The sequence below is a fragment of the Papaver somniferum genome, chromosome 3 (genome assembly GCF_003573695.1).
Source record: "Papaver somniferum cultivar HN1 chromosome 3, ASM357369v1, whole genome shotgun sequence".
Taxonomy (NCBI): Eukaryota; Viridiplantae; Streptophyta; class Magnoliopsida; order Ranunculales; family Papaveraceae; genus Papaver; species Papaver somniferum.
In genome coordinates, this window is record NC_039360.1 from 159,878,671 (window position 1) to 159,905,690 (window position 27,020).

Sequence of the window (27,020 nt, forward strand, 5' to 3'; positions counted from 1 at the left end):
ATGGTTCAGGTAACTAATTTACTTCAATCAAGCTTGCAATTCGTAATTTTTTTAGGTTTTTTTCATTTACTCTTGACTAAAACCTTGAGCATGGCATGACATCTTTATGTGACACTAACAAAAAATATATTCTCTTAACGCAATGGCGCTTAGCTGATTTCCTTAAGATTTCAGTTGTAAAGTTAACTAGGTGTTATTTGTTCCACAACTTTCACCAAATCCATATTAAACAATCTTTCTCTATGGTCAAAATGATGTTATTTTGTAGGACTTTCGTATCAGCTATATGCTGCGAACCTAATTTGGAGAGCAAGAATCAATGTATAGAAGGGGGTGGTGCATATAAGGGTAACTACTAACAAGTCAAAACAACATAGGTTAGATGTTTGTCTTTTTGAATACAAGTGAATGTGGCATTTCTTTTTGGGGTTTCCCGCTTGCAGGTGTATTTTGATTTTATTCCAATCCTTCACAACCATTTTGGATGTGTTCCTTTTTTTTTTTGGTTTAGTTAATATAGCTTTACTTTCAATGGCAAGATGATGATATACCTTCTGCCCAGAATTTCAATGTTCTGAGTCTTTTGACAGAAATGATAGCATCTTAATGAATCTCTTTTATGTGTCAATGTTAGTAACTTGTTTGTTAAGGTGATTGCCTGTTAAATATGTTCTCTGAGGCAGTATGGTAACAGGTTGTGACAGGAAATAAAGGAAGGCATTCTGCCTACTAATTTTTATTTTAATTTCATTTTAAACACTAGCGACGGTTTCAAAACCCTTGAAAATAGAAAAACGGTTAGTCGTTAGCAGTTGACGGCAAAAAAACTCCATCAGTTTAATGATTCATTTCTTGCGGAAAAAAATCCGTCAATTATAGGATGATCTATTTTTGGCGGTTGACAAACCATCAATATATAGAATAAATCCGTCAGAAAAAACATTTGTGACGCCTCCATACATGACGGTTAGTCCTCCCTCATAAATGCATATTTCTGACGGCTATTGGGCTACTTATGGCGGCCATTTCTAGTTTTGACGGTTTGCCAACCGTAGCTACGACTCCTCAATTTTGTAGGGCAAATGTTAACTTGTATACCAGGCTATACGTTTAGCATTAATATTTTATATAGATTGTATCAATTTTTGACTTGGATTTCAGCGATTAGACTTATAAGAAATTGTTTTAACAAATGCTGCATTTTTCCATAAATACCCTTGGAATTGTAGGGAATTTTTTATTTTTGGTTCTTACCGTCCGTTCATGACTAAATTCTCATTCTTACATGACTGCTTCTCCTCGTCTGTAAAACTTCAGTCACCGTTTAATCATAATCATCACGGCAGCAATCTTCATCACCATTCTCAAACTCAACCAAGCTCAAACCCATAATCATCACTGCCAGTCAATCGCAACATCACCTTGTTTGGGCTCTTCTCAACTACCATACTCCATCTTTATTGTTGCTACCAGCAACAACACAGCTTGACTGAACTTCACACTAAACCAAATCTTCAAGCCGTAAATTCTCAAGGCCAAAAAAAATCTCTGAAAAACACCGAAATACGTTGAAATTTAACACCTTTTGAATAAAATCAACTACTTACGATTAAGATTATACCTTTGACAAGAGAAATCTATATCATGATTCAAATCAATAAATTTGTTCATAAACCATGGATCCAACATCGTAAAATCCAAAATAAAATTACTGATTGCAATATCAATTGTTAGTTTATTTATTTTCTTCACATTTAATCACCCATAGCAGTTGAGAAAAATTAAATCTGCCAAATTTGGGTGAATTTAGGATTTTGAAGGTGAACGACTGATGACCATTAATGGTGGAATGGTTGAGAATTGGAAACACATAAAATCTCAGCCCATAATAAAAACAACTTACACCCGTTGGAATCGTAATCTTTCAATCTCTTATTTTCAGTTCTCTTAGCTTATTCATAATTATAAAACCTGATGATACCGATCAAAAAAAAAAAATTCTCTAAAAATTATCGCAAAAAAGAAAGAAAGGGAGTGTGATAACGACATCAATGGATAGGTATTGTTTATGAAGGTGAACAGATATTTAGTTTAGAGGTTAACAGTGTGATTAAATCGGAGAAGAAGAAGAAAAGCAGAGAAAAGTGAGATAAGGAAGAGGGAACTTCGTAATTGCCGGTTTGACTACCTTTATTTTTTTTATTTAATAATTTAAGGGCATTGACGGAAAATAAATCTCGATTGCAGACAAGGTTAATTTGTTGTTCATTGAGTAACTGATTTATTTTTCCTATGCAAATCAAGGTCTATTATACCCCTGTTAACCCGTATATAGGTATACGAGTTAACAGGGCCCTTGTAGGGGACTTAAGAGCCGCATGTTTTGATACCCGTTTGAGATTTCTTTTAAATTTTTAAGTATCTCGATTTTAAATATATCTTACAATTATGTGGACAACTTGGGATGTGATTGTTTTCCCTCAAGCGTTAACTACAAACCCAGGGAGATCAAGACTCTATTAGCAGTAGGCCAATGGTATATAAACCTAAGTACACGTATTTGACAAATCTTAGTACACGTATTTTTTCACATGCACATCTCTTTGCTACATATTTGAAATAATGGTTAAATTTACGCACCAGACAGACTTTCTTCTGCCTAAGTTGTCCCTTAGAAATAATGGAGTATATCTTTAATGCACTTGTAAAGATTTCCATAAGAAATCAATGTGAAAAGGCTTATAAAATGTTATTGTTATGGAAGTATACTGTGTTGCTGGTCTATTACAATGTGGTAGTTTTTAGATGCATAAAACTTGCCAAAGAAAACAATCACACAACGCAAGAGAATTTACTCAAGAGAGGGCACAAAAGAGAAAGTCAAAGAAAGTGACCAAAAAAGAGAAAAGACTTTTGCAAGTGGAACATTTCATTCCACTTGAAGACAATTTATACTACTTAGCGATGTTATTGGAGCAGGTTAGGAGTATCCAGACCACTAATATGCAGGGAACACTAACCGGACTGCCAAAAGAATTTGGACAAAATTTTGAAGCGAAAAGAAAAACAACAACTTTCTCCCACAAATCCTCAGATTTACATAGTTGATGGCCACAAAGTTGTCTTGCCTGACGACATCTGCTAAGCTAAATAACCAAAAAATTCAAGAAAACGGGTTAGCAGTAGTAGCCAGGATAAGGAAACCCGATTAAGAATATATACCAAGAACCCCCGAGAACAATAACAATGTGAAACTAAAATGCCCAGAGAAGATCTATTTCAAAACAACTTTTTTCCTATTAATTATCAAAAAATTCTTCAACACTAAATATTCTGTATGACAAACCTGGTTGTTTCATCCATGCGCAATATAAACAACAATGACCAGCTATGTAGAACCTACAACACCACAACTTGCACAATCTTAGGTTATTATACTTCATAAAATAACCAGAACATGACATTATTAGGTTAAGCCAATTCATATAAGAGCAGCAGCCGGATGAGATAATAAGACGAACTTATTCTTGAAGAACATAAATACATTGCCATAGTAGGAGAAAAACCCAATGAACTAAATCTGATTGCAAATACAATTGTAGTAAAGAGACAAATTAAATCAATTATGGTTGCAAACATTATTGTATCGCTAACCAATTATCAACGGGTAAAATTAGAGAAACAATACTATATAAAGATGAAGCAAAGAAGAGTTACACAACACTTAGATGGAGTATTATTAGTTCTCATGTGATGTTTCGCCAGCTTCCTTCTGGCATCAGAACTTCATGCTTTGAACACCACTACACCATTCAAGTTATTCTTGTTTTTCTAATTGTTTACTCTGATGGGAGATTCAAACTTTCAAGCCTCTTGTATATCTATCTGCGTATTACAATTTTGATCCGACTACAAAAATGAAAATAAAATACTGAAACCCAAAATTGAGTTGATATTGGTTACTTTGTTATCTAACCAAAGCTGCCGGACACCAGTAACAAAATCAAAAGAGAATATAATAATAATATGAAAACAAAAAATAATGATAGTCTGCTTTACTAAAAAGAAAAAAAACAAAAATCAATTAAAACCTGATATTACGATGATTAACCGAATCTATTCACTATTCTCACTGCAATATTATTTGTTGAATGAGTTTATACCTTGACACATGCCCGGCTACAACTGATGCAGGATCCAGGTACCTACCTGCAAATGATGAAAGTAGATCAGATGAAAAATCAGACGAAAGAACCCGAAAGAGATAACAAAATCATAAATAAAAAAATAGAGAAAAGCGGCGTCAAAATAAATGGGGTTTCGGTTTTGCTGGAATGTTAAATTTATATCGAAAGAAACCAACTCATAAAAATCAAATATAGAACCTTTGGTTGGCAGCCAGCAACAAGCTGAGCACCAACCCCTTTCTGAATAACAACAACCAGCCTATGGAAGATAAAACTGCCTAAACCACTACCAATGTCATTATTAACTAAAAAATTCTTCAGACGCTTGAAAAAACAAATAAAATCCTCACTAAGCTCCCCTAATGCAGTAAAATCTAAGACACCTAAACCAAAACCATGAGAACCACATTCAGACAAATATTTGGTATGTTTACGCGAAATTGCTCTCGAGATAGCCTTCCTTGGAATGAAGGTACGAACTCATAAATAAAAAAGTTATTTTTGAAAATAATATTAATTGATATCTAAAAATATCTAAAAATACATAGATTTTGTAAGAACATTTTGTAACTCATAATAAAAAGGTGTTATCCTTTTGGAAATAACATTAATCGACATCAAGAATATCCAAAATATATAGATTTTTTCCGGGTGTAGTGATCATTGTATTGTTTAATTTTGGTATACTTCAACCATGGATTACTTTTTTATCTTATCATAATTACTCAAAATACCTTTCTTTAATGCACTTAGTATTTTTAAGAAAAAAATATTACGTAAAATAGCCATAAGAATGATGTTGATATTCTTTGCCGTATTTACTATTCTTTTACGTTTTTAATTAGCAATAGGATTATTATGATTATTTTTTATTGGAAGTAATAATGTTGAGAAAAATAATACTATTGAAACTCATTTTAATTAATATACTTTAATTTCTACTAATGTTTTTTATTTAATCGCTCTAAAATTTTTTAACTGATATCATGTTTTCATATCTTTACGATTTCTAATGATTTCGTATCTCTACTATTGGACAGGGCTAACAATCATTTTCTTCACCAAAGAGGAAGATGCTTCTATTTACCGGTAAATGTCCACAACTCTACTTTAATAATTGATTTAATTAAAATTATAATTATGCAATTATTGATAATCTCGGCTATAAATACGATTAGTTTGATTATCAGTGGTGTAATTGGACATTGGACCATTTTGGATTTGTTTAATATTTTAATTATTTTTATGATTGATTTGTCTTTGTAACGAAATTATGATGAACTAACATCGTGATGCGAGTGATTTTTGTTTATTCGTCAACATTTTAGATTTAGTATTTAGAATTAAATATGCTCCATATTTTTGGATATATTTTTCGCAATTATAGTAATTTTGTTTTTGGTAGAAAAATATATTTTGGTGACCGAATATTATTCTTCTTATATTAATTGATCAAAATATAATTTTATTACTTAAAATAATTATATTGGTGGGGTCAAAATCAATCAGAAATGAGAATCAACCAGAATAGAGAATCAACCACAAGCTTCGATGGATGAAAACGCTCGAAAAAACTATGTTATTATATAGAGAATGGTCTAAACACAACCAATGTTTTTGTTACTTACTCTATAAATTACTTCGTGCGTATTCCTGCTTATTGCCACTATCGAGTCACATAGTTTGATCTGGCGAAGGTTACTATCTCTATGAGGTGTCTTATATCATTAAGCGAGGGATGATTTCTATTGGTACTTAGCTGACAGTTCGTACCACCTATTGAGCATCCCACCACATGGAAGACGAAACTTTTCAGGTCTTAATTCGCATCCCATTATAGGTGGCAATTCATGAAAGACCCCTCAGTTGATGGAACCAAAACCAATCCTGATATTTCGTTGGACCCTCACAAGTCTGGGACGATGTCAATCCAACCGTAGGTGGCCTCCCATGGAAGGTCGTCTAGGACGTCCGTTGGTTTCCTGACAAACCCTCACAAACAGATGACTTTTAATTGGGGTTTCCATTAGGCAGAATCGCGCCCGGTGGAAGTCCAAAGTTTCCAAGATGTCACATTTCTTATTCTTAAATACAACTTGCACGGATGTATTGGATTGGGATTTATTTGGATATTTAAGAATGCTAAAAATTCTTAGGTATTCAACTAGGATATGTAAGGAATCATTAAATATTCATGATATTCAATCAGGATTGTTTTAGATTTCACAAATATCTTAGGTATTCAATTTATTTAAAATTTCTTAGGATATTTAAGAAACAAGATATATATGGATTCATATGGATATTTGTAGGGAAAATATGTATGTTATTATCTGATATCAATCTTAACCCAAACCACAAGAGTTACATGGATTCTTATGGACAATTTTCTTTTTATCACAACATGCTATGTTTTTCCACCACCACCATTACAAACCACCACCACCACCAACCAACACCAGACAACCACACCACACCACACACACCAACCACCACCGCCCACCACCACCTCCACCGTCCACCACCACACAACACACACCAACCATCACCGCCACCACCACACCACATACACCATACACCAACCACCACTGCCTACCACCACCTCAAACTTTTGGATATTTTTTTTAAGGGAATCAAGATGACCTTGGTTTTTTCAAATAAACTTACTAATTGATAATATACTTTAGTTTTTAAAAATCTAACTACTCTCAAGGCAATCCATTATAATCCAGAATCATATATCTATAAGAATCTTAAACATTCTTTAAGAAACATTATAAATCCACTAGATTCTGATAAAACTAGTATCTAATTTTATCTAGATAAAACATGATCCAATACACCCCTGTTAATTTCTGGTTGATCTTGACAACAACTTAATTTTTCGTTGATGTAAGGGACAATTTGCATTGTAAATTTAGGTAGCACGGACACTCTTGTTCGGGAGCGTGTCAAAGTTAAACGCTCGTCTGACAGTTGGATACGCGTATCTGCCCATCAGACACATTGGTGATGTCGTACACATCGGTCGTAGTAAATTTTAGGATGAATATGTCTCATTAACAACCTGAAATCTTTATACATTTATCTATATTATAAGGAACAGTGGTGGCTTTACCAATCGACAGACATCTACAATTCGGATATATAAAGGACGGTCCTGATTAAGCTACAAATTTTAACACTTTGGTGACACTTGAAGATTGAGATTTACATTTTGGGCAATAAAGGACAGTCTGGATTGGGCCACATTTTAGGTTTACACTCCTTTCTCCTCTCCACTTTCTTACTCACCCTAATCTCATTCAATATAGAGCATTTTAGTTACTTTCAAGGTCAAAGCCGTTTCTCAAGGAAATTAATTGCATTCATCCAATTTTAGAAGAAAGAAAAAGAAACGCTCATATCGTTGTTTCCAAAGAAACCTAAAGACATTGAAAGGAAAATGAATCTTAAATCCAGGATTGTAATTGATCAACTCATGATCTTCGTTTCAAACTTTTGAGTATGAAACTTATCTTTTCTTCTCAGGAGATTTCAGTTTTTTTTTTTAATTTTCATTTTTTGCTTTCACTGATGATTTGAACAAAATGACCATCCCATTTCAAACCCTCTACCATTTTAAAGCTAGTTAACTTATTTTCTAATCCATAGATTTTCTCTGTTTTAGTGATTCGATCAATCAATGAATCAAGTTTTTGTTGCGACTAAATTTGTTCATTCTCATGAGGGTTTTTAGTTTTAAGAAAAAAGTATAGAGAAGGCGTAACAACATTAGTAGCAATTTGCGTATTTAAATTCAGGTATTACTCCAAGTTCATTTGGTTCTTATGTACTTGAATGTCTCTGTCAACTGAGTTTTGAAACGTAAATTTTGATTTTGCGTTTTTAGCTTTTTTAGGAGTTAAATTCTGCACAATTTTGTGTTACTGATTCATAAATGTTTTCTCTTTGGATGCAATTGGTCGGTTTAGTAAAAAAGGCTACATCTCTGTATTCAAGTTTTAACACTTGAATAAGGTAGAAATTGAATGTTTGGAAATAAGATACATTACTTTGTAGGTGAGTCAACTGTGGAAAAGGGGATGAGTACTGAAATCCACACCTGTTACGAGAAGACTCCACTCCTGCAATATGTAGTTCCTCCACCAATTCCTCCGCATACAAAATAATCGTCTTAGCCCTACGCAGTACTGGGAGATATTTTTCTTCCAGGTAAATGCACATTCATTTTTTTGGCCCAATTTTTTGCTCCAAAGTTTTCACAACTATGCCCAGGTGTTGCGAGACCTAATATCAAAAATGATACTTACACGGTACATATGATTAGGAGACAGTTTCCATACTCAAACCTTGAAACTAATATTTTTAATAAGAAGGTCATTCTGAAAATTTTTATCACTTGGACAAAAGATTAATGAACCTCCCTAATAGCAAAAATTATCCTAACAGGTTCTTATAACTAAGATTGAAGGTGATTCTCCCCCAATATATCATAGTTTCAACAGGGAGACGTGGGATTCATACCCACTTCACTGGAGTAACCTATCGTCAAATTTTGGGCGTCAAAATGGGCTTTAACTTCAGTTGGGTGATAGGAATTCTGTTAAGTAAACTTTCTCTGGGTATGCTTTTACATAAAATAGTTAGTGTGCTTTTAAAGATAAGTGAGTAGTCTATTTAATCACTTCTACTTTATATTGTTTTCCCCCTTTTTAGCCAATGTACTCTTTGTGCGGGTTAGTGAGGGACCTAAAAAATGAATTTGGCATAGGTATGTAAACGCTGAACGGAGTGTAGTAGTACTGTACTGTAATATTTAAATTTATGGTACTCAAGAAAATTGATCAACTAATGTGTAATTTGTTTAAGGAAATCGAGGTTTCGTGTCAGATTTGTCATTGTAATGTATTATTGGGTGCTACTGTTGTGTTAGAGTAACGATACCGCCACAATCATATTGGGCGAAAGGATGTTAACCAAGAGGCGGGACCTTTGAGATGTTCCCAGTGAGTGGGATTTGAACCTAGCAGTTGGCACCTCGACAAGCATATCAGGTCCGCCTGAGTGAGATGTTTGAGATATCGATATCAGTTGTATTTATACACTTTGTAAATCTTTTTGACTCTTTTTGTATGTATAATCTTCATGAAGTCTTCTTATTTTGACTTTCCAAATCATCACAATTAATCTTTAGTTAAGGTTAAAATATAGTGCCTTCAAAAATGGTTGTTGAATGTTTGCGATGTTGCATTTGCTGTTCTATTTTTACATACGGTCAATGGATAATTTTGTAAAGATATTGGAGTTTTTTTTTGTTAGACTGATAAATGAGGAGTGTTAATTACGGTCCCAAATGTTCAGTGAGATCCAAGTTTTCTTATCGCAAACAAAAATAAACAAGAGGGCTATATTTTCTGTTAACAAATACTCCCTCCGTTCTTAAAAAAGAGATATTATCGTCTTTTCAGTTTGGCCTATTTTTAAGCTAAATAAAAAGAGAAAGTATATCTTTTTCTAAAACGGAGGTAGTATAACCTTATCAGGTGTTAAAACTTGAATACAAATGCAGAACATGTCACTGACCCTCAATTTGAATTCGTCCAAAGCTATCTAACATTGGTTACCTCACACGGCAGTATTTTTTTTGTGCATGAATTGCACTTTCCATATCAGTTTCAGTATATCCGGAATATAATTACCAAAAACTAAGAAATATCTTCTTCACATCTCTCCACTAAAATTAAATTTTCTTTTCCTTTTTTTTTTTGAAACATCAATTAAATTAGATAATTAAAATTATCCAAAGACCAGTGTCAAGATAGAAGGTTGGTTATAAAAAATAGAGTAAATCAACTAGAAGATTGTATAAATTTTGTTTATTTATTTTCTAAAGCCTTGGAAAATTACGATTTATTTTCTAAAGCCTTGGAAAATTACGAAATTTTCAAATTTTTTATTAACAACTAGAGAATATATTTCTACTCTTTTAATTAACTTATTTCTATAAATAGGTATGATTATTAACGTTCATCCTTTGCACAACACTGTTCTCAAGGTATGGTCAATTGTTGTTTTGGTTGATTGAGATAATTGTTGTTAGCTTTTCCCTTTAATTTTTTGTTTAATATCAATGCATCCATGATGCATCGCGCCTAATTTTTATTCATTTATGCAGTTTGATTTCTCTTTGTTTTTTTCATTAATATTGTATTTTGTTATCTTAATTTTGTTTTTTCTTTGTTTCTGTATTCAGATGTTAATGTGTTTTTATTACCATACCATTTAATTTCTCATTGTTTCTATTTTTATTTTCTACGGACATAAAAGTTTCCAATCAGACTTTGACTGTTACAGGCCAAATCAGAGGATTTACATGGAGTGAAAATAAATGATCAAAAAAACGATGGTTTCATCGTTATGCCCTTAACCTGGGTCGGTAAATAACATTTTTTAATTGTATTGCTACTGTTGTTGGAGAGTTCAAATTCTAATTTTGATTAGAGTCGTGTACGTGTTGGTATCAAATGGATTGAAGTTTCTTGATTATATTTGTTATTATTCTAATTCTTTGTATCATGTGAACTTTGAAATTGTATCACTTCATAAGAATAACCTTTTGATAGTTTACAAATCGAGTATTTGTTTATCTTAAATCTTCATGCATAGTCAAATAATGGTTGTATGAACATATATTTATTTATTCTTCAGACTATATTCATGCATAGTCAATTTGTTTATTCTAATTCTTCATGCATAGTCAAATAATGCATAGTCATATAAAGTTGGCATCAATGGTTAGTAGACTATCTTATAATTTCAGGAGATTTTTTTTAGCCAATGAAGAAAGCTGTTTAGGCAGCAATGCGGTGATGAAAAATGTCTTTCTATGGGATGTGTCAGTATACCTATATATTGGGACTACACAAATTGTCATCCCATGTATTTTATTCCAGAAAGGTATAAGTATAATTTTTGCTAAAAGATGTGGTTCATATGCACATATATGTGATTGGTATGACCAAATTGTCGAGAGCTTAGTGCATAGGAACCCGTCTACATCTCGCATCTATCATTTAGTACTTGAGATTTTTTTATTTTATTGAAGATACCAACTAGCTAGCCAAACTCTTACAAATATCTTACAGTTTGTAAAAGTCGATTCAAGAAATATTTTAGTATAAAATTATGGTTGTTTTGGGTCTCTTACGTACTCTTAGGTCAAGGTGTGTAATATCAATTCCATTTGCAAGTTTCCGTACCATTGGTTTTTAGACTAAGTCTCTTATTTACTTTTAGGTCTCAAACGCATATGCTGATAAAGAATAACTCTCCTACACATGTATCGTTTATCGATTCATGTACTATAGGGGATATTTCTTATATTTGGATCTACCATTTAATTTAATCAGAGTCTTTCACAATTCAATAAGACAATAAAATAGTGTTATTAATTTACAAGGAAAAGTATACTGGACATATGATGTATCCAATTTCATCAAGCGTATCACTTTTCATCGCTAAGAAACATTCAAGGACACATCACATCACTAATATCCAAAGGAATGTTGTAGGATTTAATCTTTTACATTTTATCGTTTCCTATTCTTTGTAACGTTGTAAGCTAGGGTTTTTTCAGATGTTAGTTTAAACCATACATGTATAGTTCTTTATCAAGAGGCTTCATAGTATAGTGTAACGTCTCCCAAACGTAAAACATTGTAGCGAATGATGATTGTTAATTACCATATTTATGCAAATGACATGTTTAATGGACGTAAAATGACTGGCCGTAAATTATATTAACCCAACCAATTAAAATTTTTATAACAGGTTCGAGTATCAATAATGTGTAACTAGGCCAATTATACATTGATACTAGAACACAGTCAATATTTGTTTTTGAAAATAGTCCGCGGTTCAAAGAACTAATGCAAATATAACACTCTTTAGGGATATTAAAGAAGGTTCTCAACTCTGATTCAACTTTTCAAAATTTAGAAAAAAATTGCACTAATTTTTTTTTAGCACAAAGTGACAATCAATTTAAATGATAAGTCATATATAACCAACACCAAAAAGAAATTCATAGCCCCGTGCCGTTATGGCACGGGTCATATCCTAGTTGACTATACATCAGCATATATGCAACTTTATACGCAATTTATTTTATTTCTCAATGGTTTACATTCATAATATAAATTACTAAGGATTTATTCATTTTTTGGTTTCATAACGCGTCCATGCCAAATGTTATTTGAGAAATTTTGGTGTCTCTGTGCCCACATCCTATGTTCGCGTAATTGCGTCTGGTCGTGAACCATCATAAATACCGTGATCCAGACTTTTTTTAACCCTCAATTAGACCGGGATTTATTACTCCCATGACGTGAAAAATAAAACAAAAACAATAAAAAGCAGAATGTTGTAATAGTCGTGACTTCTATATCTTTAAGCCGAGGTAATGAACCATTAATAATGATTCACGGGCAATTAGAAATGTTTTTGAAACGGGCTAACTACTTAATGTTCACTTGTTAACCAAATGTACAGCCACTTCTGATAAAGTGGAAAAGCAAAATGAGAACATAGTGTTATTCTAATTGCTATCTCGAACAATACAAGGAGACCCAATATATAGACTACAAGTTAAATGGAAGGGAGATAGTTTTCTGTTTTCATTTCTTAATGAACTTAATTTCTATTACATTACAATTAAAACCGTACAAGGGAGTACACCTTATGGGATATTTATAGTAGTAACAATAAGGGATAGACATCACCCTTTTGAGATAACTATTCATGTATGAATGACACTTCATATACATGTGTCTTTTGCACATAAATGTGGGCCCCGCATGCTGGTGGTCATCCATAAATCAACCGTCTTATAACACTCCCCTTGGATGATCACCAGTATGAATATGTTGTCTAATTAATACTTTGTCGGACCCGATGAAAAAATACAAGCAGAAGAAATTCGTTGCCTCATCAAAACTTTATAGTAGTAACAATAAGGGATAGACATCACCCTTTTGAGATAACTATTCGTGTATGAATGACACTTCATATAAATGTGTCATTTGCACACAAATGTGGTCCCCGCATGCTGGTGGTCATCCACAAATCAACCGCCTTATAACACTCCCCTTGGATGATCACCAGTATGAATATGTTGTCTAATTAATACTTTGTCGGACCCGATGGAAAAATACAAGTAAAAGAAATTCGTTGCCTCATCAAAACTTTGCCAGAAAAATCCAACTCGGACAAAAACTGGTCGAAGGAAAAAGAGTACAACACTAGTAGCTTTAAATGGTGCGGGCTCGCCTTAATTTCTTTATTTGTCAAAACTGCATCAAGAAAACCATCTAGAAAAAACTTGAGCTTTGAGTGAGGTTGGTCGCCGCCATGAGGTACTTTCTCCGTCAAAATTGCGTTAGGAAAACCACTTGGGACAAAACCTGTACGCCTGAACCAGAATATAAATGTGATTATCCGATATCGCTTCTCAAGAACATCTATGGATATATATATATCTCTTTAGATGTTGATCACCGTTCTATGATTGTTATCTCATTAAAAACCTCGTCAGGAAAACCCATAGGGACAAAACCTGAACGTAGGAAAACATGAGTTCTCAGAACTATGATAAACCCGCAGATGTTGCCTCGTTAAAACCTTGCCCTGAAAAACCAGGACGAAGGGAAAAAGAGTACAACATTTGAAACCGTGGATAGCGGTGGACTCGCATGCCTCATTAAAACCTTGACAAGGAAAACCACGGTGGGAAAAAACCTTCACTAAGGAAAAAGAATACACGATGCAATGTCCAACATTTCCAATATCCATAGTCTTTTATGGCTTTACTCCCCTTGATGAGTAGCCTTCCCAGTTGATCATTGTGCTTGATAATATTGCATAGAGACCACGAACCATCCTTTAATGTCTTCAAAGACTTTCTTTGCTTAAGAAACTTGGCCCTATTTTACTCTGTGCAATGCTTTAATGACCTTCTGATCGTACCAGTCATTTATTCTCAACTAGCTTTGTCTGAACAATAATAATCGATCGGAGGATAAACGAGTATCCTCTACAACCAGATTTAGCGAGGGAATTTTTTGAGATGCTTTAACAAACCTGCCAAAAATCAAAACTTAAACAACCTGATTAGCTTTTCTCTGTGGGAGACATTCAACGATCTTTGATGTAAAAGATCAAGCTTAATGGTACCACGAATATGAAGAAGTCTTCTTCGGACCAATGTCTCGATATTGGTGCTGGATAGAACCAGACTTTCATTTTTAGTAAAAATCCAATATAAGTTATACATAACATATTTCACCTAATGTACCATCTATACATCTCTTGTGTAATACAAACCACAGAGTGATACATCTCCTTTGTTGAGATCTAAACCGATCGATCTTTAAAGTAAGAGATCGAATGAATGTAATCGTGTTAGATTTTCCATTTAAACACATTTCTACACCTTCAAAGTTTGACGAAATTAATGGACTGCTAGTTACAATGTTCAAACTGCAATCTTGTTTTACCGAGATTCTCATCTCGAACTTCTGCTTTAAGCATTTTTTGTGCTTTGGAGAACTCTTCAGAAGTTCCAATAAAGTAGATGTTGTATATATCAAATCTAGTAAATGCATAGTATATGGGCAAATAAGATGGTTCACATATCCCTGGATAATATAAGCATTCACTTAGACAATTGACCGTTTTCATCTTTATTGAGAAAATGCACATGACATGGTAATTAAACTGATAGGTGGAAAGCTGTAGTTATCTTTATTTCATACAGATTCGCAATAACCGCATCGTCTAGATGCATGTCGAGTCCTTTAAAGACTGCCAGGCAAATACCAAAGAGGTAGTTGCATCCATAATAGGGAATATGTTTCTTTGTAATCCATTTCATATTTCTGTGAAAGACTTTGTGCCATTTGTTGACTTTGATTTTCTCATTATGCGTAAACATCCACCTGTAGCCACTAGGGCTACATCATCGGATGTCGGTACTACAAACACCCACCTGTGGATAAGAGTAGCTCACATTATCGAGTGTTCTGGTTGCAGTACCAAAAAAATGCATTTTATGAGAAATTGTTATTCTGTATGAATCTCACCTTTCCAGTTTAGCCAATCATATCTTTGATGACATCCCAATATAGTGAGTGGTTCAATACCAGCATCATCTATAGAAGTATCATTGGATACTTCGAGTATGTCACCAACAATCATTGTATTACGATCACAAATTTCCCTGTTGCAAACATGACTTATGGAGATCCTCTCATTTGGAGGTTCCATAGACGTTGCAAAGATGTTTTCATATAATGAGAACCATGCTCAGAGAAATCATATTTTCCTTTGACAGTCTCCTTGAGAGCACTATCTTTAAATGATTGTGACTGGTTCTTTCCTTTTTAGGAGAAGCATAATATTTTGAGTCAGCTAATATCCATTCTCAAGGTGTGTTTTACATGACCCATTTACTACAGCTTCTCAAGAAGCAACTTGATTTGCAATTTCTGAAGATATCAAATATTCTGCATGTCTTTCATTTTTGAAAACATCAAGATGAGATACATCCTGGTTTATCTTATGCAAACCAGAATATTTCACTCCTTTTTTCAGGCGATAACCTTTCCTCCCCCTAATGGTGGGAAGATTTTCTCATCAATTTTTGCAAATCTTGTTGTATTAATAATAATGGAATGTAGCACGTTTTAAACAGTAATCATGAAAATGGTTTCATGAGTAATAAGTTCCAAAATGCTTTATGAATGAGTCAACTAAACCATTCAATGAATGCAAAAGAACAACAAATTACTCACCATCACCACTAAGATGATACAACATCAACGAATGACATACAAAAGTTTCATTTAAAATATATATGAGTATAGATACACGGTTACCATCCAGGTGATATGTCGATTCATGCATGACTACCAGACCATACTCCCATGAACCTGGTTAGTGTCCGCGGAAACTCGTTGTCAAGGTTATCGCTATACAACAAGCGACCTTAATTCTCTCATTACACTTTCTTATAAGTATCAAATTTCGAACTAAAGTTCGTGGATGCTAGGACTGAGGTCCTAAAAGCAAATACAAGTGAGAGAACAACTCAATATGGACTATGATCCATATTTTCCAATCATATGAACTTTGTCGATAATTCCTTTGCAAAGAGGGGATAACCATCCACATCGATTTCAGTAGATACTCTGAACATTATCGACAGTAAGTTAACAATCAGTAAATAAACGATCTCACATCATTCTCTAGAGTATAAGGATATTCTAATCCATTGGTACCAGATTTTGCGGATATTCTTCGCCAAGAGATAACAACGCAAGTTTATGGACATGCTCCTCGTCAGGAGATATCAACTCATCACTTGAAGAGATTATGGACGTTATCTGATTAGATTGGCATACTTCATACAAGTGGTTTTTCGTCTATGCTTCTAAGCATATTTTCAGACGAAACAATCGTTGCGATTCCATGGCATGCCTTGAAAGGACTTTACTTATGCTGAATCAAGCAAGAGCATTCTTGCTAAATATATCAACAGAGTAATCTCCAACACCTCAGGCATTTCTTGCTGTGAAAATTTTAGATGAGACGATTCTTCCCCTGATCCTCAAGCGGGAATGTCCCGTCAACAGAACATCCAGTTCCGTATTACTCTACCTATCAAGGGAGAAACTGGGTGCATAAAACAATAATAACACGCAACCCACGAGAGGTAACTGATCAGGTTTCCTCTCTCGTTTACTGTCCAACTGGAATAATTTTAATAATTTACATTACCATGTAAAATTAACAGTAAACTGTAAATGAATTTTGTGAACATAGACACTATCTCAATATCAGTTCCAGTCCTGCCAAGACGACCGATAGAGATCAACAACAATAAACGGCATTTCAGATGCACGTATTGTGTCTGTCATAATGATAGCAGAGCTTTACCAGGCTTAGAGATGGCTTATTCAAACCAATCATTATGCTACCATCCCGTATTTTTCCACTTCTGGTGGTGCGGGGTTTATCAGATTCCCAAACCTGATAACTATTGTGATTCCCATATTCAGAAATATTCCTACCATAATTGTATTTCTCACATTTTTGTGTCTATTCATTTGCCAAAAATAAACTAATATTTGAATAGGTACAAGCACAAATTTAATTCAACAAATTCAGGATTTTAGGTAATATCTCAGGCGACTAGAAGTTACGATATTAACTCTAAATATCATTTACAAAAATGCAACACTCATTATCGCTCGACGTTTGTATATGTACGAGGCGCAGTTAAAATTTGCAGCACTCGTTGTTGTTGACATAACATATACAAAGTGCAAATTAAGCACTAGCTCTTTAAAGCTTGTCGATGCATAGAATTTGGCGCATATAATGCACGCCGTAAAGCTAGCGGGAATACATAAGGGCGCAAAAATATGCAGCTCTCCTTATTGCTCACCACAACATTTTATACGGTGCATATATCTTCTCCAAAAATTAAGCCGAACTATTTACCACAAAAATCGATGGTGAAACGGTTCTAACATAATACCGACAAATCTCCAATTTCATCGGTTACAGAGACGAAATATTAATTTATCAAAGTTTAAATATGAACACATTCTTTATATCTTAAAATAAATCGTCTCGATATCAACTGCAGGTCATTTCAAAGACCGCTGATAGAGACTGGCTAACCATGTTAACCCGGTGTCCATTTTTCATCGCATTCCGACCTTAGGTGAAATGACTTTGAATTCCGGAGATTATTATAGCCGAGGAATATTAAAAATTTGCTATCCCCCAGGATGCAACAATTCCTCGCTATGCCGGTATTAAAACCATTAACACCAAAAATCACTGGTGTACCAACAAAGACAATTTTATTCTCTACGCTATCCAAAAAGACACGGAGAAACCTTCCGTTGGCTGGCTAAAGAGGAAAAATAGCAAAACACTACAAAACTCAAATATTTGGTAAATTCGAAAATCGAATAACATTACAAATATGAGTTGTTGCCAATACGTACCTATTTTGGATATCTCTTCATCTACCGTATAATTATCTGGGCTCCAAATAGCACATACCGGACATGGTAAGATGTCTAGCTTTCTCTTTTACAAGTCCTAATTAAAACAGGAAACGAAGTTAGATATAATAAAAATTATATACATAAAACTACTTAGAAATAGTTAAATTAAATATGCAAGGATTGAAGAGAATTATCCTTTTCCGTATCGTCAGTCCCCAACGATTGCCATATAGCAATTCGTGCTGATAACTTGTTGTAATAGTCGTGACTTCTATATCTTGAAGCCGAGGTAATGAACCATTAATAATGATTCATGGGCAATTAGAAATGTTGTTGAAACGGGCTAACTAATTAATGTTCACTTGTTAGCCAAATGTATAGCCACTTCTGAATATAAAGTGGGAAAGAAAAATGAGAACTTAGTGCTATTCTAATTGCTATCTCGAACACTAATATAGACTACAAGCTAAATGGAAGGGAGATAGTTTTCTGTTTTCATTTCTTAATGAACTTAGTTTCTATTAAATTACTAGCGCGTTTGGTTCAAGGAATTGGATTCCTGGTAATCCAATTCCGGGGGAATGTGACCAATTCCTTGAACCAAACGGTCCAAACCAACTCCATGTAATTGAGAATTTTGATTCCTATGAATCCAATTCCCTCCAAAATAATTGATTTCCATTGCATTGGTCTAGTGTGCAATGGAATTGGATTCCAAGGTAAAAACACAAAAAATTGGATTACCTCAACCAAACGCTAATTTTTGGAATTGAATCCAATTCCACGGAATTCAATTCCAAGAATTGGATTACCCCATTTGAATTCCTAGGACTCCAATTCTTCCAACCAAACAAGGTGTACAATTAAAACCGTACAAGGGAGTATCCCTTATGGGCTATTTATAGTAGTAACAGTGAGGGATAGACATCACCCTTTTGAGATAACTATTCATGTATGAATGACACTTCGTATACATGTGTCATTTGCACATAAATGTGGGCCCCGCATGCTGGTGGTCATCCACAAATCAACCGCCTTATCCTAGTTAGTAAGTTCGCGAATGATTCGCGAATCATTTGCGAATTTTTCCGTATCGCGAATTTTTCCGTTTTATTCGCGTACGTTTGCAACTCCGAACCCAAGACGCGTATTATGTGGCATTCCCGGATTATTCGCGAATCGTTCACGAAGTTTACGTATCCCGAATGATACGTCCGCTTAATTCGCCAGAAATTTTTAGCTTTTATGTTTTCAAAGGCCCTATTTTTTGGGCTTTACTGCCCCCAAGCATACACGGCCCAATATTAGACGTTGTTGTAATTTTTATGAAACAAAAATGACATAAGAGATTTGAAGGTGAAGGTGAGGTGAGAGAGATCTAAACCACTATACCACGTCCTCTTTGATGACTAATGTTGTATATATTATTAATATCATCATATTAAGTTTATTTTTTCTTTAAATAACTCACATGTATGCATAAAAATTAGTCTATGACCTTATAAATACTAATTATTTATTATATATAGATACCGAATTTTCAGATCCGAACTCACATTTATAAATCGAATTATACACGTACGTATGCCGTTCCGAATTACTGGCGAATCACGTTTTGTTGACCGAATTTTGGACCGAATTTGAGTTTTACAAAACCGTATAATACTCGTACGTTTGTCGTTCCGTACATTTGCCGAATCCCGAATTGCTAACTAGGCGCCTTATAACACAGAAAATATATTCTATTTTGGAAAGGAAAATATCATATTGTTGTGAGAATTGATTTCAGGTTCTTTAAAACTCTAGGTTGATCCAATGTTCTGCAAATCTTTTTCCGTGCGTTTTAAAATAATAGGCTGGATTTTTGAAACGGATAGAGTAGAAAGAAAATAAACGAAATAGATTTCGACTCAATCTACGCCACAAAAAGATAGTTGCTCCGATTTTATTCTTTTTGATATCAGGTAAGTTTTCATTTCAAGTTCGAACAAAATTAGTGATCTCACCGATGATAAGATAAACAAAAACATCATAAAATAAGTAAATCAAAAGTTTCAAATTTAAATTTAAACTTCAAGTTCAAGATCAATATTCATAGTATTATTTTCATCATCAAGACACAGCAAGCAAGAAAACGAAACGTTTAGATGATTTTATCAATCGAATCATGCTGCTGCATCAATGCCAAGTACCTCTTTTCTCCCTCTCATGTCTATCTTCACGATATAAATAAATTCCGTCTCGCAGAACAGACCAAGAACAACGATTTAGGCATAATTCATGGAATACGTCGTACCATCCATTTCCTTTATAAACAGTAACGGTACTCTCGTACCAACGATAACCCCGATTGTCGTACCAACGAAAATCACACCAAAAATGTGTATTTCTAATCAGTGATTGATGAAATTCCCAGTGCCATTCCTCATCTTTGCGGAGCGTATGTACACCTAGATCGTCATCATTAGACTTGCAATGCATATCCAGCGAAACTTCATAACCTTCGATCTCATTTGTTACCCGCACCGTCACTCTATCATAATGGAACCATGAAAATGATGAACACTTGGGAACTAGTAATGGAAACAACAGCAACAACAACAGACATACTGCATTGCCATTTTTTCTGGTACCCATACTCGAATCTGGATGAATCTAATGACGCCCTATCAATCTAACTATCTATTTATACACATAATGGCTTATTGGAATTAATGGCATAATCACTGAAGAATCTTTATAATTTAAGGCTAACAAAAAAAAAATGATCGATTACAGCTAACAAATTATTGGAGGAACGTTCCAGGGAAAATCCAAAACTTAATTGCACCATTATTTTACCAAGAAGAATTAGGTAACATCATTAAATAGCTACAAATATGTAAAGTGACAGTGTGTCTCGTTGGATAAGGCTATGTTCGCCGGGAAAATGCTTTTAACACCTCGAAGTTATCCACATGTCCAATATGGAAAAAGGTAGTTTAGGAGGTGGAGGAACATAAATGTGGAAAATGTTAAAGATCGTGAATCGCTTGGGCATAACAAGGCAGTTTTAGTGGCGGCGGTGCAGGTATATATAGGTTTAATTAGTTTAAGCAAGTATTATACTTAAGGTACCAATTTCGTGTATATATTAATCAGAAAATGGGTTATTTGTCCAAATATAATGTTTTTAAAATATGGTTCCAATGGAGGAGTAAAAATTAGTCTGGGTGAATTGGACACCAAAAAAATAGGAAGAATGAAACTGGATTCATCCTGGCTTAAATTTAAAAAAGAGCGGGATGAAACTGGATGCATCCTAATGTAAATTAATAATAAAAAAATATTTGAAAATTAGTAGGGTGCAACTGTTTACATCCGGTTATTTTTACATTATCGTCCATTTAAACAGTATCCAATTTTACGTGTCTTTTTCACCCAAAAAATGATAGTTTTTGAGTTAATTGACCAACTTTGTGGATACTAATTGGGGTGAGCAACAGGATAGGTGGATGTAAATCTGGTCCTACGTCCATCCATATAAGTCACCGATTTAAGATTTTTACCCACTTCTAATCCATTCCCCTAGGATCTTTTGTTCTTTCTTTCTTTCTAAATTCCCATGGCTTGGGCCTTCAAAACTTTGAACAATTGTAGCATTCACTGGCAAATTCAAATTTAAAATTTCAATTTCAAGATCAATATTTATAGTATTATTTTCATCATCGATAGGAACCAAGCAAGAAAAAGAGACATTTAGATGATTTTATCAATTGAATCATTCTGCTGCATCAATGCCAAGTTTCTCTTTTCTCCCACTGACCATGTCTATCAGCACGCAGCAGATAAATTGCATCTCGACGAACAGAATAGTAGCAACGATTTGCGCATAATTTATGGAATTTGTCGTACCATCCATTGCCTTTATAAACAGTAACTGTACTTTCATACCGACGATAATTCCAGTTATCGTACCAACGAAAATCACACCAAAAAATGTGTATTACGAATCAGCGATTGTTTAAATTCCCAGTGCCATTCCTCACCTACACGGAGCGTATGTACACCTAGATCGTCATCATTAGACTGGCAATGCATATCCAACGAAACTTCATAACCTTCGATATCATTGTGTACGAACACCTTCACAGTATCAAAATGGAACCATGAAAATTATGAACACTTGGGAACTAGTAATGGAAGCAGTAGCAGCAACAACAGATTTACGGCATTGGCATGGTTTCTAGTACCCATACTCGAATCTGAGCATGTCCATTGACGACCTACGAACCTATCTATTTTATACGCGCAATGAATTATCGGAGTTAATGGCATAATCTCTAGAGAATCTTTTTAATTTAAGGCTAACAACAAAATTTGATCGACTACAGCAAAGAAATTAATGGAGCAAAATCGAAAATTTAATTCACTACAAGAAAACTTGGTTTAAGCGACCAAAATCTTAGTAAGATCTCAAAATTTTGGTCGCTTTAATAGTTAAGCAACCACGTTTGCAATTACCAAAAACTTTGGTTGCTATTAACATGCTCCCATTAAATCGTAGCTACTAATTAAATTTGTGGGTTGCTCCAGCATTTTTCCAATACTACATAGCGAGTGGAATAGTAGGTTAGTAGCTATTTACTTCAAGCTACCATGTATCAGCAATTCAAAATATGTTTGGCTGCTAAAAATCTGTCTCAGCAACCAAGGTATAGCGACCACCAATTCAGAAAAGGAAAGTGGATGATTCTAATAATGGGAAAGGGAAGCGATCACCAATCTAGGGTTTGATGTTTGATATTGAGATGTTTAATTTTGATTTGTAGAAATTTTACGAGGTGGCTTTTCAATAGAAGTTCTATATTAATTTTACGAGGTGAGTTTCCCATTCTTTCTCATTTTGCTAATCATTTTCATTCAATTGATTTATACACATTTGTAGTATTCAATCAAAAATTTATATGTTCTACATATTTTCTACGATAATAATTCACTTGTTCATTCCCGTCCATTTCTAATACATTACTCGAAATTCTATCTAATTGACAACCAAAGGTAATTACCGAATTTGTTTCCAATCATTACCTAGATCTTGGCTTTCTATTGGCCAGATAAATTTGAAAAATCGAATTCCTTGTTCGTTTTGTAATTTGCACAATTTTGTATGATCTTAAATACTATTTGTATCCTAATTTCGTGATTAAAAAAATTTGGGACAGAGAAAAGAAAGAATCGGAAAAATCTGATTCATATGATTTAACATGAAATTGATTTAGGTGTTTTATCAAAACCTTGAAAATTTTAAAATTATCATTAATTCCCTTTTTTCAAAAAATCGGTGGAACTTGGTCAATTTTCCCGATTTACTGTCAGTAGTTCCCATCCTCGGTGAACTACTTATGGACATTCAGTTAAAATAATGAATTACTAGATAAACCAATCTATCTAAGAGAAACTGAGTGAGGTCCAACGATATTGGGTAAGATTGATGGATAACAAGTTAAATTAAGTCAAAACGAAGGAAATTTAGTTTATTTGATCGATAACCATATAAACTCATGGAATCTAAGAAAAATTGAGCGAGATCCAGTAATATTGGACAAGATTGATAAATAATGTCTTTAATTAATTAAGGTCGATGAACATTCAATTAAAATGATAGATAAAGAACCTAATGATTTTTGGGAAAATATGAGTGAGGCCGATTGACATTGGGTAAGATTGAACAATAAAAAATGAAATTAAGTGAAGCCACGAAAATTCGGTTTATTTGATAGATAACTATGTGGAGAAATTGACTAAGGTCGATCGATTGAGATGCACTTGTATAAACCAAACAGTAGGTTTCAGATAAAAAGACCGGTCTAATTTATAATCAGGAATCTATTTTTAAATCTAGACCGAAGAAATAGAAGTAGAGACAGACTGCATATCTAATATGTGTGAAGCAGAAAGAGAAGCACAAAAGCACAAAGAGAAAGCACCAAGAAAACACTTTCCTTGATCCGTATGACAGTCTTAATCAAATCTTTATCGTCCAAAGATTTTCATTATCTGTATGAAACCTTATCTTCTTCACCATAAATAAACGTCTTCACCACCACAGAACTCTTCATTTTCAGATCTGAAATATGGGCGGTGGTATAATTGACAAAGTTGGTTCAAGTAGTATGATAGTGTGTTATACCGAATTTGAAGTTTGAATGGACATTGAGCTTCATATTTAATGATTTCGATAATTTATCATACTAAGTTTGAAGTCAGAACCCTTCTGAAGCTTCGTGGTTCATAGTTTATATGCCATTATACCACATTTAAAGTACGAATCGACATTGAGATTCATATTTATCTATTTTGATGATGTATCCTTCTAAGTTTGAAGTCAGAACCCTCATAGAGCTTCTTGGTTCATAGTTTCGTTGTCGTTATACAAAATTTAAAGCTCGAGTCGGCATTGAGCTTCATATTTATCGATTTTGATGATGCATCATGCTAAGTTTGAAGTCAGAACCCTCCTGAAGCTTTGTGGTTCATAGTTTCTATGTCATTATACCTAATTTGAAGTTCGAATCGACACTGAGCTTCATATTTATCGATAAATATGATGTATCATGCTAAGTTTGAAGCCAGAACCCTCCCGGAGCTTCGTGGTTCATAGTTTCTTTTCCGTTATACCAAATTTGAAGTTCAAATCGATACTGATCTTCATATTTATCGATAATGAATAGTAGAAATTACTTCATGACCTATATGACTAGTATAAATTACTTCATGACCTATGTGACTAGTCGAAATTCAAACCGGAAACACACAGAGAAAGCACAAAAACACAAAGAAACTATGAACCATGAAGCTCAATAGTTACGACAACAATGCCACTCAGTCTTAGTTACATAACCACTTCTAGGACAATGACACTGCTAAGGTCTAGTGTATTCGATTTGAACTTTATACTTGTTTGATTCGTATTGCAATGAAAACGAGCATTTCAAGATTACAAGTTAAACAATCAACCATATGTTTAAGTTCATATAACTTGTCCTTGATTCTTGGAAATCATTTGGACAAAGATCAGAAAACTAAACAAAAATAATGAATTTCCAGAGACTTTATTCTAAACTTTTGAATAGTATTTTAGTTTTCTTGCATGTCGATGTGTGATAGTTTGGTTAATGTAACATGCATGTCACTTATCTGGTTTCCTCATAATGAGCGATCCTTCAATTTGTAAATCTAAGGGTGCGATTTGAAGGTGCTACTTATCTGCTGTGCGATGACCCACATCATGTATACTTACTTTTACCAAACGGTTTGCATTTTGAATTAGGAAGCGCTTCGGGTAGCAGCAAAGGCTGTCGTTCTTGACTTACAGCCTGAGATGAAGATAATGAAGGAAATCAAGCTGAAAGGAACTCCTCTAAAAATCAAGCAGAGGAAGTCTCTTATCAAGTTTGAACCAGAAGATGTTGATGTTGTTGAATTTATAGGTTCACCTATTTGGACTCAGAGTGGAAATCGGGGGCATGTTAACGAGGTTTGTGCAAAGTTTACAAACAAAATCCTCTCTTCTGTGTATGGTCTTGAGTGTTAATATAGTTTTATGATGTGTATCTAGATATACATTACAGGTTGCCATCCAGTTTCTTTTGTGATACTAGAAGTCATGAAAGAATGTTCTTTCGACTTCTATACATGAGTCGTATGTATGTTGCATCGCTCTTATGTTTTCCGCAGCTGGCATGGACTGTTTCTCCGAGTGAATGTCTAAGTTGTATATCCTCTTTGGTTGATCTGTTTTTGTCTTATCGGGAGCTTTGGCATTCATGTGAACTTTGTTCTTTGTGTTTCTAATGATTTTCGTACTGGGCAGGCGGCAAAGAGAGACGGGATTGCTAAATGCACGTTTAAGAGGAAAATGCGTATGAGTGACATTGTTTTCATGCGTGTGTTGCATGAAGTCGAGGCTGCTCGCTTCTGCAACTCGTTACCAGCCCCGCTGAAACCACATGAAATGGGACGGCTTAGACTTGAGCAACGTCGTGGTGTAGAGATCATGGATGTGAATATTTGTCCTATTTTTGGTACAACTGTTTCCCTAGTGAGGAACGAGGCTGGAACCTACATTGCAACTGACGGTTGTGAGTTTAAATATTTGAATCCAAGAGCAGCACGGATTCTCAGAAGATCAGGAATACCCCAAAAGCCCAGCACCGAGGAGAGGGACAAGATCTATGAAATTAGTGACAATATTTTTGCTGTGCCAAGTGGATGTGGAGGTTGGTTCAATAAAATCATCTACAGAATGAGCAATAAAGTAAGTACCACCATGGATTCCAGATTCCCATTAATTTCATATGTACTGACTTCAGGCATTTCGTTAGCAAGTATGCTAATATAATTTTGTTTGGGACAGGATGACCTCAGAATATATCGTAAAGCTATTGGTAAAGGTGATGGCATTCCTCTTACAGCCAAAGAATGTGCAGATTACGCGAAACATCTTTTTGAAATGCCGTACGAAAAGCTTCCTAGTGATATGAAACAGGGTCCTGTTGGATTTGACTTGAGTCACTACAAGAAAGCATGGCTTAGGCAACTAAAATGTTAGCGAGCACCCAAAATTTTGGTCGGTTTAAGGATCAAGCTATTTGTTAAGAGCTGCAGTTATCTTTTTATAAGAAATGATGTAAATTGATCTATGTGATAATAAAACTTGATTCAATTTTTAATTTGGTTCATAATCTGTGTTAGTATCAATTTTAATTTC

The 27,020-nt window shown here is 34.2% G+C and overlaps 2 protein-coding genes across 2 annotated transcripts; both read left to right on the plus strand.

Annotated features, from left to right (window-relative positions):
* LOC113360206 (pre-rRNA-processing protein TSR1 homolog) lies at positions 1-26,253 on the plus strand. The gene is made up of 4 exons (XM_026603741.1): positions 1-9; positions 25,581-25,787; positions 26,124-26,210; positions 26,245-26,253. Exons 1-4 carry the CDS (start codon positions 1-3, stop codon positions 26,251-26,253), a joined length of 312 nt encoding a protein of 103 aa, XP_026459526.1.
* LOC113361765 lies at positions 26,240-26,865 on the plus strand. The gene is made up of 2 exons (XM_026604899.1): positions 26,240-26,567; positions 26,667-26,865. Exons 1-2 carry the CDS (start codon positions 26,265-26,267, stop codon positions 26,859-26,861), a joined length of 498 nt encoding a protein of 165 aa, XP_026460684.1. The 5' UTR covers positions 26,240-26,264; the 3' UTR covers positions 26,862-26,865.
* The last annotated feature ends 155 nt before the right edge of the window (positions 26,866-27,020 follow it).